Here is a 13,537-nt window from a genome sequence, read left to right on the forward strand (position 1 = left end):
GCCCTCGCCTTCACACGGCACGGTACCGCTCGTCCGGGCCAATAGGGATCCGACTCGTTTGGCCCCGCCCCCACAGGAACGGCCCACCGTCCCGGGGCGAGGATTGGTTACGAGAACCGAAATGCCCTGGGTGGAAATTCGGGTCAAGACACGCCTCCTAGGGAGAGGAACGCAGGCGACGCGTGTCTGGGCGGCTTTAGAGGGAGTCACGTGTAGGGGTTCCCGCGGGCGGCAGTTGTCTGTCACGTGACTTGGGCAAGATGGCGGCTCCCACGGAAGGTAAGAACTTGAAGCACCAGAGCCGGAGCTGGCTCCGCCTAACGCATCCCGCCAGCCCTACGCGCAGAGCTCACCGCGGCGTCTCCCGGGCACCGGCTCAGCCCGCCCGGTTCCTGAGCCGCATCTCGAGCTTTATCTCTCGCTGCCCCCTCTCCTCGCTGGCGGTTCGGCACCGTGGGTGTCCCGGTGACCTGCCCTGCCGGGCGCCCCCATCTCGCCGCGGGGCAGCCCCGGGCAATGGAGCCTGACACGGGAGCTGGCAGCCCTACCCTCGGGGCAGTTCCTGGCTAGGTGCCCGTAGCCTCCTGCGCGGGGCGCCACGGTCGAGCCTTGCCAGGGCACCCTCACGCCATGACCCGGAGGCAGTAGGGCCGGGGCGTCGCCGAGGCTACGTGTGACTTTCCCGGCTATGAGGCGGGAGCGGTGTGCGCCGTGTCTGACTGACTGTCTCCTTCCAGGGACCGACCTGGAAGCCTCCCTGCTGAGCTTTGAGAAGCTGGATCGAGCATCCCCAGACTTGTGGCCGGAGCAGCGTAAGACGTGCCTGATTCTCCCCCAGGGCTTGGTGATGTGGGTGGATCCCTTGTGTGGGAGCAGGAGAAAGCCTCTAGTGTCCCAGTGAGAAGAGGAAAGGCCCCTGGACTGTCAGTGTACTGTGGTCCGCCACCTGGGAGGCGGCCTGTGTGCGTCACGGAGTTATGGTCTGGTTGTGCAGGGAGTGGCACTCACTGGGCTTCATCTGGCCATGTAAATGTAATGCCGGTTTAATGGAGATGGTATCCAGCTTGAGCCCCAGTAGATCCAGGATGTCCTCCTGGTAGCTTTCTAATGGGGATACTTCGCAGGTTTTGTTCTCTTCACCAATGAATTTAAACTACAATGATCTGCATTCCCTGGTGAGGTGGCTGATATCTACCTAGTGAGGGCTGATAGGAACACTTCTCAGGATCTCTGTGTAAACTACTGGTCAATAAACTCCATCTGCTTGCTCTTGACACTCCCATGGCAAATCAGCAGGGAAAATCTTATTTTCTCCTGAGGAGTATTCTGAATTTTTGTAACTACTGTAGTACTTGCTGCAGTTTTTTGTATGAATTAAAGTGACTAACATTTCACATTTAATGTAGTGAGATGGCATTTCTTATGGCAGGCTGTGCCTGGGGATTTTACTTAACTACACTGCAGCTGGGAAGTGTAATTCCTAGTTTGACTGGCACATGTGCAGTATCTCTGTTCCATGTAGTGTACAAACATATATCAGCATGGCCATGGCAACTCAGGCTAGCTGTCAAACCATCTGCTTAGGACCGCAGACAGGATTGTATTCAGGCAAGTTGCCTGTGACCTCTGTGGCCACACTAATTTTTAGCATGTTAGTGCAAGTGTTTATGCCTACCCAAGGTGGTAATTATGCTTCACAGCTGCAGGGTAGATGTATTCTTAGATGATGATTAGTTGTGGCTTCTTTGGAAACAGGAAAGCAATGACATTTGGGTCATGAATAATTATCTTTCTCTCTCCTATCCAGTACCAGGTGTTGCTGAATTTGCTGCTTCCTTCAAAAGTGTAAGTGATCTCCTCTAATTGAGACCTGTTTACATTTCCCGCCCCCCCCCCCCCCCCCACACACACACTTTCCCCAACCTTGCTATCTTTTGGAAATTCCTGTTTTCCTCATGCAGTACCCTATACAGACTTTGTTCATGAGGTTTCTTAAATCTAGTTTGCTAATGTCACTGTGTTTCTATTAAGACCTCTTCAAGATCAGTGGTTTTCAAACTGTGGGTCACAACCCTGTACTGGGTCATGGAATGTAAGGCACAGGGTCCCGGCGACTCTGGTCAGCACTGCCAACCGGGCTGTTAAAAGTCCCATTGGCAGTGCTGCCCAGCTAAGGCAGGCTAGTGCCTACCTGTTCTGACACTGCGCTACAACCTATAAGTGGCCAGCAGAAGGTTCGGCTCCTAGGTGGCGGGGGAGGGGAAGGTGCCCAGGGCTCCGCATGCTGCCCCTGCCCCAAGCGCTGTCTCTGAACTCCCATTGGCCAATTCCTGGCCAATGCAGGGGACTGTGCCTGCAGGTGAGAGCTGCATGGAGCTGCTTGTGAGCCTCCGCCTAGGAGCTGGATCTGCTGCTGGCAGCTTCCTGGGCGCGGTGTGGTCCACGGTGCCAGGATAGGCAGCAAGCCTGCCTTCGCACCCCTGCTGTGTCGCTGACCAGGAGCTGCCTGAGGTAAGCCCGTGCCCCAATCCCCAGCCCTAAGCGTCCCTCCCCCCCAACCCAGAGCCCCTTCCTGCACCCCAAGCCCCTCATCCCCAGCTCCGTTGGATCGTGGGCATCAACAATTTTCTTCAACTGGGTCGGCAGAAAAAAAGGTTGAAAACCACTGTCCTAGATAACCCTCTCCTTTGTGCACATGTTACTTGTCACAGTCTGTATTTTCTTGCTAGGGTAACTTTTTTTTTCCTCTCTGGGAGTTTTAGAATTTACAATAAATGTATCTTCTGCCTCATACTGTATATGAAACTTGGAAGTGAAAGCTTTAGACCTGCACTTGGTGATTATCAGAAGTATTACTGTCTGTATTGCCCTTTGGGAGACAAGGGGACATTGCTTCAGCAGCAGTGGAAAAAAATACTGGAAAAACAGGACTCTGATACAGAAACACAGCATCTGACGAGCTCTTTACAGAGTGGCTGGAGTTTAATCCTTAGTCCACTTAATATTATTGTCTGGGTGTCATTATTGCTTCAGATGCTGGAGATGGTAGCTGTACACATCTTACAGCAATGCACAAAAATACTTGATTGAGCATGCATTTTCTTTGTCTTCTGACAGCCTATCACCAATTCCCCTCCCAAATGGATGGCTGAACTAGAAAATGATGATATTGATATGTTAAAGGGTAAGTATGAGCTATCAGATAGCAAGCAATGTAAAGTCTAGGTAAGTGGAAACTTGAGACCTCAAAGGGAAAGAACCTAAGGTAGTGCCTATTGTGCTGCTTATGCAGTTTAAAAGGGGTGTTAGAAATTTCTGTTTTTTCTTAGCAATATCAAGGAATGTCACCTTTTTTTTTTCTTTTCTGGTTGTCTGTGACCTAAATCTTTGTTGATAGCCCTCTCAGCTCTTAATTGTTAAATCCTCCAAAGTTTTCTTCCCAGATGTTTTAATTAAAGTGAGAATAATTTGTTTCTCTTGTCAGGTTTTATTTTCTTGTTATCTGTGATTGTGTAACTGGAAGGCTATGAACTATTGTGATGATGAGATTAATTTTTAATGTAAAACACCCACAGGACAAAATACATTCTTACCCCACTTAGGGGGGGGGAAAAAAAAGCACAAGCCAATATCTCTTTCTGTGCCGGTTATTCACAGAGTGACAAGAAATCTTGATTTCTGGAGAAGTTCAACTGTGTTTCTCCCCACCCACCCCCCTCCCGGCTAGAAATCCTACTAATGCTAATAGGCTAATGAAAGTGGGGCTATTGAAGGGCTTCAGCTCAAATGAATTTTTCTCAGACACAGTGGCTGAGTTTCTTTATTTGGGAGCTATTTGTGGATGAACAGATCTAGAAAACATCATCGGCTTCTGAAGTGTTCAGCAGAGCTCCCTGTGAGCGCATCTACTGTAGAAATAGCTCTTTGAACACAGCTCTACTGCACTGTTTCCAATTTTAGACCTTGGAGATCTCTTCTTCAGGCTGAAGAAACATTTGACCGTACTCCGACACAAACTACAGTGCAAAAGGAGCTGTTTTTGAAAATGGCTCAATTCAGTTGTGCTCAACTTGGGTTCTGTTGCACAGCTTCTAACAGAATTAGGCTAAAGAGCAGTCACAAACTGTTTGATCATAGTTCCTTGGATACTTCTAACACAATTTGTCCTTGTAGGTGTTGCTACTTCTACTCAAAATGTGAGTTTTGTAAAGGTACCTACTATGTAGGATTCTTGCTCCTGCGTGTTGGCTCTTTAGTACAAGGCTGGCAGAACTTTCTTAGCTCTTTGGGGTTTCTTTTACATTTGAGGGCAAGAGTAGCTGAGTGGAGAATGAGCTAGGTATCTTCCTAGTCACCATCTGCCAGCCTCTGCAGAGAAAATGCTGCATTCTGATTCTGCTAAAATGATCAGCAGCAATTTAATTGATGTGACCATTCAAATGATCAACTTAAATTTCAAAGTTAATTGCCCTGAATGACTGTTCACACCTGTCAGAACTACTGTTTCAGACAGTTGGCAGGAGGGTGCATCTTCACTAGGGGAAAAAAGGAGTTGTTAATGCACCTTCAGCATATAAGAATGGCCATGCTGGGTCAGACCAATAGTCCATCTAGTCCAGTATCCTGTCTTCTGGCAGTTGCCTCTGCCAGGTGCTTCAGAGAGAATAAACAGAACATGGAATTTTCAAGTGATCCATCCCCTGTCCTCCACTCCCAGCTTCTGCCAGTCAGAGGCTAGGGACACCCAGACTATGGCATTGCATCCCTGACCATCTTGGCTAATAACCACTGATGGACGTATTCTACATGAACTTACATAATTCTTTTTTGAATCCCGTTATAGTTTGGGCCTTCAGTACATCCCCTGGCAAAGAGTTCTACATGTTGACTGTGCATTGTGTGAAAAAGTACCTCTTTTTGTTTGTTTTAAACCTGCTGCCTATTAATTTCACTTGGTGACTCCTGGTTCTTGTGTTACGTGAAGAAGGAAATAGCACTTCCTTATTTACTTTCTCCACACCATTCATGATTTTATAGACCTCTATCATATCCCACTTTAGTCATCTCTTTTCTAAGCTGAAAAGTCCCAGTCTTTTTAATCTCTCCTCAAATAGAAGCTGTTCCATATTTGTAATCATTTTTTGTTGTCCTTCTCTCTGTCTTTTCCAATTCTAATGTATCTTTTTTGAGATGGGGCAACCAGAACTGCAGGTCGTATTCAAGGTGTGGGGGTGCTGTGGATTTATATAGAGGCATTATATTTTCTGTCTTATCATCTATCCCTCTCTTAATGGTTCCTAATATTGTTAGCTTTTTTGACTGCTGCTGTACATTGAGTGGATGTTTTCAGAGAACTATCCATACCGTTTTCCTAGTGAAGACGCACCCACCAAATCGATTAGCCTTGACTCATGTTTTCAATGTTCTCTTCACAACCATAATACTAGAAATATCTCTTAAATGAAATCCTAAATTCTGGAACAATCATTTGATGACTGTTATATGATGGATATCACAAAGCAAATAATGGTTATGAATAAGTTAATAGAAAGTTTTCACGCTAATAAATTTAAAATACAGCCTGTATCTTAAAGTTTACAATGTACAAGTCAGTCACTAATTTGTTTTATTTTTTCAAACCTCTGACCTAATGTTTCGTTTTTGTTTTGTTTTTCTGAAGGAATTGGAGATGTCAGAGGGGTAATTTTTAATCCGTAAACTAACAGACTGACTTGTGAGAGCTCAATTAATTTGATCTAAAAGTAGATGATTCTGCAGAAAATAGTTGTATCAATATGTAACAGATCTAATCTCGCCTTTAAGTACAATGCTGGCTGTGCTATGGAACAGCTATGATTTTACTACTGTCTCCAAAAGTACAAAATCTACAGGCCTTTGATTCCTACTGAAAACGTGGGTTGTTGAGTTAAACGTTTTTGTTAATTTGTCAGTTTCCTTCTTGAGCTTCAAACTTGTTTACTCCCAAAATAAACTACATGATGGCAAAACAATAGCAAAGCAAAAAGGTGAATAATTCTTCCCTATATGGCTCTGGTTCAGTCACATCTGAGATACTGTGTTCAGCTCTGTATGCCAGAGAGGTATTAACGCTGTAGGGAGCTCAGAGAAGAGCAACAGAATAGTCAGGGACTCAGTGAAATTAATTTGACCAAAGAGCGAAAGTATTCATAATTAATAAGTGGTGGTACAGTTGAGGCGTGTGTCTAAGATGAGAAGAGAGCAGAAGGTCTTCAAATATTTTCCTGGTGTTTACATCCTCCTTGGAGAACTTAAAGTGTAGTGTAACAAGGAGTAGTGGGATGAAATGAAGGGAAAAATCCAAGAAATATGAGAATTTTGACAGTGAGACACATCAGGTTATAGAAACACCACCTCAGCGGAAGTGTTGCGTCAGTGCATGGTATAGTCAAACTTAGAGTATACAAAGTGCACTTTAAAGTAAACAGTAGGGAAGAAGTGTGCACTAGAAGAAGGGTTGGTTACAGGAGTAAGTCTCTTCCCTCTGTCTATAGTTCAGTAATCCATTCAGATTTAGCCACCCACACTGGGAATTCCAAATAAGGAATCTATGGGCCTGCACTATTTCACTGTTACCCAGATGTGAGGAGGACTACTGAACATGTGCTTTCTCCTCCCCTTGGAGACAGCATATCAACAATATGACCTGAATGCTCTTTGCTAAATAGCTAATATGGCTTAGTTGCCGCTAGAGGGCAACAGACAATGTTAAAAATCACATTTATTCTGTTTTTTTAGAGCTGGGGAGCCTTACCACAGCAAACCTAATGGAGAAGGTTCGAGGCCTGCAGAACCTGGCTTATCAGCTAGGGCTGGATGAATGTAAGTACTATACACGTTCACTAATGGCTTCATAGTGAATTTCCTCATTTCAAGCATTTAACTTGCTCTATCCAGATCTGCAGTTCTCTATACCTAGAAAAGTATATATATTTTTAGGAGTTGCAAACGTATGGAAAAGCAGCAGCAGTGCATTAAGAAACCCTTCTCTGGTAAGAGGAGTACTTTATTTTAATGTCATTACACAGTTGTCTAAAACATGTCTGTTATAGGCACATGTGAGTTAATGTTGCAGGAACCTCAAGTTTAAAATTTCTCAGCCTTTGTGGATTTCAGCTTCCATCCTGATGTTGCATTAAAGCTTATTCCTGTGGTAAATGTATTACCGTGTTGTGTGCCTGCATACTCTTCCACAGCTGCCTCTGCTGCAAAATAATGAGAAGGGAGACTGCTTGTCCGCCCTTATACTTTACACCTGCAGGGGCAACCAGTCATAGAGGAGATACAGTAGAACCTCAGAGTTACAAAAACCTCGGGAATGGAGGTTTTTCATAACTGAAATGTTTGTAACTCTGAACAAAATGTTATGATTGTGACGGGTTCAGTCACAGAGACCCCGTTGGGACTGTCACCTGATGTGCTGAGTTTACCTCGGAGCCTGTTTTCCCTGCCAGCTTTGGACTCCAGAACCCTGCCTTGTTGAGCCAGACACACTAGCCTGCTGTAACACAGAACCAGGTCTGGTCCATGCCCCTCAAAGCTGCAGACTTTAACCAAAAACTGCTCACCAGGTCACCTATATCCAGCACCAAGACACTGAGTTCCCATTGGGATCCAAACCCCAAATAAATCTGTTTTACTCTATATAAAGCTTATACAGAGTAAACTCATAAATTGTCTGCCCTCTATAACACTGATAGAGAGAGATGCACAGCTGATTGCTCCCCCAGGTATTAATCACTTACTCTGGGTTCATTAATAAACAAAAGTGATTTTATTAAGTATAAAAAGTAGGATTTAAGTGGTTTCATGTAATAATTGACAGAACAAAGTAAATCACCAAGCAAAATAAAGCAAAAACACGCAAGTCTAAGCCTAATACGTTAAGAAACTGTTTACAGGTAAAATCTCACCCTCATAGATGTTCCAATAAGCTTCTTTCACAGACTAGACTCCTTCCTAGTGTAGGCCCAATCCTTTCCCCCGGTACAGTACTTGTTAGTTCCAGCAAACGTCTTAGGTGTAAAGCAGGGGCTTTCTCGTGACTGGCAGCCCCCTTTGTTGTGTTCCACCACCTTTTATAGCTTTGGCACAAGGTGAGAATCTTTTTCCTTTGGGTCCCCACCCCTCCTTCTAAATGGAAAAGTACCAGATTTAAGACGGATTCCAGTATCCGGTGACATGATCACATGTCCTGTGAGACCCCTGTGTGGGCTAGCCTCCATACTTCCTTGGCTGGCCCACATGTACACAGAAAGGTTTGTAAGTAAACAGAGCCATTTACAGCCAATTGTCCTAGTCAGTGGGAGCCATCAAGATTCTAAACCACCATTAATGGCCCACACTTTGAGGTCCTAATGTAATTATGCAGAGTCATACTTCATATTTCTAGCTTCAGATACAAGAAAGATACATGCATACAAATAGGAGGAATATATTCAGTAGGTTATAACCTTTGCTATGATACCTTACAAGAGACCTTTTGCATAAAGCATATTCCAGTTACATCATAGTCACACTCATAAGCACTCTCTTCCCATGCGTGATTTTTTTTTTTTTAAACACTTGGGCAAATTCCATTGGCTGAAAGAACTGGGGAAGGTGAGAGAGATGTTCCTGTCTTCAAAAAATCATGATTTTTAACATATGTAAGAACTTCCAGATTAAGAACCACAAACATTCAACTAGAATCTCCTATTGGGATCAACTGTATCCCCATGTGATCACACCTGTAGTTTAACTTCATTGGACAATTTTTGGGAGCAAAGGGTGGCAGCACAATTCACTTCACGGGTACGTCTTCTGGATGTACGACCAGGGCCTTCTCTTTTACCAGCATTGATGTTAGGTATTATTTGTGGTACAGACTTGCAATTTATTGAAAAATGATTTGAGGCATAATTGAAAATTGTTTCACCGTGAATGGTGGTTTGAAGCTTGCAAACTGCGCACAGTATGGATAACATCAAAGTTTCTAGACTAGCAGTTTCCAACATGACTGAAATGTGAATTTTCTGCACTGTGGGTGTTTTTTTTTGTTTGTTTTTTTTTAAATCACCAGTGTTTTAGGTATAAAGCCAGGGCTCAAACTATGGTGTGCTGCGCGTGTGTTAACTTAAAGTGAAGCTTTTAACAAAGGGCACAATACTCTCCTTGAATTATTTTCCATTAAATCCTTAAACTGGATTGAACAAATGGTGGTGATTAAAGTTTGTTAAATACAGCCACCCCATGAATTTGAAATACTTGCAAAAGCTGTTTATCTGGGGAGAAAGTGTTCTGTGTGTCTGAATGACTCTGAGTACCATGGAGCCTTTTCTGCCTCTAGCTCAGAGATGGGCCACTGAAAACCTTTAGTGGGCTGTATGTTTTTTAGGAGCTACATATTGTTAGGCCAATACCCCTATGTGGGTTGTAGGTAGTGTGGATCAAACCTGGGCGATCTGGAGCTTAATTCATCAGCTTCCACTACCTCAGTTAAAAGACCCAGATATCTTAGCCAAGGCTGCAACAGAGTCCTCAATCCCTATTCGGCCTAATCACCACGAGAGGGGGACAGAGTGCCACACCGTGTAGGCATAGTTTACAATTGCATTAGTCAGATTTTTTTTTATTATAATACAGCATGTTCACATACAATTAACTGTTTAAAAAACAAAGTGTTTATAAAAGCACCTTACAGCACAGCCTTTAAATGGGGGTGGAGGGAAACAGTTTAAACATAATCTTTCACAAACCTTTTTTTAGTATGCAGAAGACTAGGGGATTAATAAAATGAAAACATCAACAATAAAAACATCTTAATGTGTTTTCTCTGCCATTCACAGTCTTTGCCTCTGCTCTGGTCCCCTGTGGCAGAGCTCAGGAGTAGGAGCAAGAACCCATGAGCCAGGTTGCAACGCCACTGAGGTTTGGGTTGGCTGCCCTTCTGTCATGCCAGTTGGGAAGTAGTTACTGCCCCTCTATTAGCAGAGATGCACCCTGAACTGCCCGTGGCCAGGGGCCAATCAGATTGGCTGTGGGAGCTGGGAGCCAATGGGAAGGCAGTAATCAAAACTGGGTGGCATAGGGTGAAATCCCTTCCTTGAATGAGGTGGGTAGGCTGATGAGTGGCAGTGTGACCTGGCACATGGGCTCCTACTCCCATTCCCCCTTGACACAGGCGCAAGCTCTGTCCCATGCCACCTAGCTCTGGTAACTTCCTGCCCATTGGTTGAGGTATGCCTTGCCCCTGCTCACTGCTGGGCTAGAACCTAATTGGCTCTCAGCTCCCAAAAAGTCAGCTGATGTGGAGGCAGTAACTGGAACTGGGTGCTGTGGGGGAGGAGCCACAGCTTGTGTTGATGGGGAAATGGAGTGAAGTGGAACCGTATGAGGCAGCAGCAGCTTTACTCGGAGATTACACCCCTCAGCCAGCCGGATCACTCTTTATTTTTTTCTGGAACTGAGAGTCCCATCTGAGGGCAAGCTAAATAAAATGATCTGAAGGGTTGGATAGGGCTGGATGGAGCTCAGAGGCTGAAGGTTGCCCACCTCTGTTCTAAGTGCTAATGTAATACAAATAATTAAAAGAAATTAGTACTGTGCTCTGAACAGTTTGGAAGAGGTGAGTTACATCTTTTTGCTCAACTGGCTTATAAAATCCAAGGATGGGACTGATCTTTAAAAAAACAAACAAACCCGACATAACTTGTACTTTATCTAGTGGTGGTCTAGGATTGAAGGGTCTTCTTCCCTCATGTACACTTTCATTCTTCCATCCTAGGGCTTATGTTTTATAGTACAGTCAACAATACTGCTAAAGACCTTTACAGATCGAGAATATTCTGTGGTAGTAAGTTGAGAAGCTTCATGTAGCATTTACCCTCCTTCCTATTTTTTTTAAATGATCTTTGAGGTCCAACCCAGTGCTTCTATGAATTACCTGGCAGGGCCAGTAATAAACATAACTAAATGGTGTGGCAGGAATCACCAGTTGATGCTGTTGCACAAAGTCTTAAAAAGTTTTTTCTTAGTTTGCCAGCAAAGTTTTAGTCTCAGAAGGAATGCTCTGGTGGTGGTTTCTGATTCAGATTGTTTGGGAAAACTGTAACAAGCAGCAAGTGAGTTTCTATTTGTTAATGTAACTAGAGTCAGTTTTCGATGCAGGTTTGTTCCCTGGGAGCCAGGCACTGGGTTTTGGGTGGAGATTCATGAAAGGAGGGGATTGCCTGGATCCCATTTGACCATCTCTCTTCCATGACTTGTGTGTGTGTGTGTGTGTGTAAATAAAACAAGTTGCACTAAGAATGTACTTGGGTTCCATGTTGCTGATTTCTCCCCATATTAGGAATCCAAACAATACCTTCTCCTACTGCTGAAGTGTAGCCATTCTTGACTTTCTACACGCCTGATTAACTTGTGGAACTCACTACCATATGCTGTTATTGAAGACAAGACTTGCCAAGACTCAAAAGATTGTCGGTATGGTTAATGGGGAAATTCTGTAGGTGTTACCTAGGGTCTTTAAAAAACTGCACAAGCAACTGCTGCCTTGAATTAGGAGCAAAATTCTTCCTTATAACTTTGTTAATGTATCTTACATGTTTCTCTGAAGCCTCTTGTTGGAGACGTGATAACTGGCCTAGTTGGATCATTGATCAAACTGGACACAGGTGGTCTTAGGAAATGCCACTACTGTCTAATACCCCTAGTCCATTACTACACAACAGGGAAGGACAAAGTGAAGAATCCTATATCTTTAAAGTACAAGGACATTTGGGGAAGCAGAATGTTACCTGCAGTGACGCTGGGACATCACCGTTAACACTTGCAAAAAGGGTCTTAGGTTCTCAAATCTTTAGGGGTTGGACACATTTCCAGGTGTGTGTAAAATGGTGATGCTGTGACTTCCAGGGTTTCACTTGGGGGTGCTGTCAGTTTCAGGGATGATAGGGTAGGGGATGGACAGAGGGGACTCTTACCTGCCTGCACTGAATCTCGTATTCCCTCCAAAGAGTCTATTCCTCTAGCTATCCCTTTTAGTGAAAACTACTTGCTGCCAGCCCCCACTCCTTTTCCTCTCTGCAGGAAGCTGCCAAGGAGGGTAGTACATTTCTCTGGACAAAGCTGTAGTCTTGGAGTCTGTCCTGAAGAGCATGCTGTCTCCTGAAAAAAGCTACTTCCTTGCGGAAATGGGACTACTTAATTGCTGTACTGGGAGCTACAGGAGAGGATTTATTCTTGTAGAGGGGAAGAAGTTAGTGTTATGGGGCAGGATCACATGTTGGGAGCAGGGAGAGTGGTAAGAGCCCAGCATGAGTACAGTTGCTGTCAATACCTCAGTGCTAGTTTATTGAAGAGAAGGACGTCCATTCTTAATGTGTCAAGCGTTAAAAGATTGAGCCAGCAACTATTGATTTTGTCTTTACTGAAAGGTGGCTCCTCCAGCCGCATAGCAGTCCTAGCACTGTGTTGGGACATTGGGATAAATACCAACCAGAAGGAAGAGTGTCCCCCACTAGAGTCATTCCTATCACTGTGTGCTGCAGAGTGCCCTCTAGCACTGCATTAGGGTCTACAGATTCAGAGTGTCACTTTGAGTCACCATAGTCCATGTCACATGTAGACTTCCATGGAGGTCTTTCTGTTTACTTTGGGTATTCATGGAGATCCACTGGCCATGGTGTCTGTGTTGTCTCCCATCCATGTGCAGACCCAGATAAAATAAGGAGAGAACAGAGTGAATTGGAAGATTCATAGTAATTCATCCATTTGCTTAGAAAATTAGTTGTGTAGTCTTGCATCTGCCTTTGCCTGCCTGAAGCCCATAAAGTACTGTGCTGTAACTTGCACTGTGCCAAGAACAGCAAAAATTTAAAAATACAAAGTACTTAGCCCTGTGGCTCCAGAACACAACAGAGCAGACCCCTCCCCAACCGCTGCTGGAATGAGAGTTGGTACGTCCACTCCTGTTGGCAGGAGTACTGGGTTCAGCCTATCACTGTTTCGATCATAAAATATCCCCTACAATATTAGCTACCAGGCAAACCTGGGCAAGTTTAGCTAGAAAATTTAAATTCCATCTCTTCTCACATATTTATGCTGTACTTTGGAGCAACCCCTTGTTGAAAAGTGACAAGAAACTGTTAATGGGGAGAGAAGGGATGGATAAGGGGAAATTTGGGTGTCTCAGTTGATCTCAAAGGATTAGTCTCTGCCATTCCAAGCACTTCAACAACAATACAACCTACCTGGTTCAGCTGCATGGCGCTACCTGCAGTTTAAGCATTTATTGAAGGACGTTTTGGGCCTATTGTACTCGGAGCCCCAGAGAATCCATATTCTAGTGGAGAGTGTTCCATAGTTTCACCCGACCAGCTACAGCCTGTTACGACTTCCTGGCCCAAAAGACCCTCCCTAATTTAGATTGCCTCCACCAGGCCTGGAACAAAGATTTGTGTACGTCCTTGAGCCCTAGCCTATGGGGAAGTGCCCTGCAAAAAAAAAAACCCAACTC

General features: G+C 44.5%; 1 protein-coding gene across 5 annotated transcripts in view; it reads left to right on the forward strand.

Moving 5' to 3' along the window:
* Window positions 1-204: 204 nt before the first annotated feature.
* LIN52 (lin-52 DREAM MuvB core complex component) overlaps window positions 205-13,537 on the forward strand; it is an 84,038-nt gene continuing 70,705 nt past the window's right edge. Inside the window, exons 1-5 of one of the 5 annotated variants that reach the window (XM_074955922.1) lie at window positions 205-279; window positions 738-812; window positions 1,808-1,845; window positions 3,118-3,184; window positions 6,778-6,861. In XM_074955922.1, coding sequence (XP_074812023.1) covers window positions 261-279; window positions 738-812; window positions 1,808-1,845; window positions 3,118-3,184; window positions 6,778-6,861 — 283 coding nt within the window. In that variant the 5' untranslated portion in view covers window positions 205-260. Of the gene's footprint in view, window positions 280-397; window positions 813-1,807; window positions 1,846-3,117; window positions 3,185-6,777; window positions 6,862-13,537 lie in introns of those variants that run through there. The other 4 variants (XM_074955919.1, XM_074955920.1, XM_074955923.1 and 1 more) reach the window with 4 other exon arrangements.

Source organism: Natator depressus, chromosome 6 (assembly GCF_965152275.1).
Source record: "Natator depressus isolate rNatDep1 chromosome 6, rNatDep2.hap1, whole genome shotgun sequence".
NCBI classification, from domain to species: Eukaryota; Metazoa; Chordata; order Testudines; family Cheloniidae; genus Natator; species Natator depressus.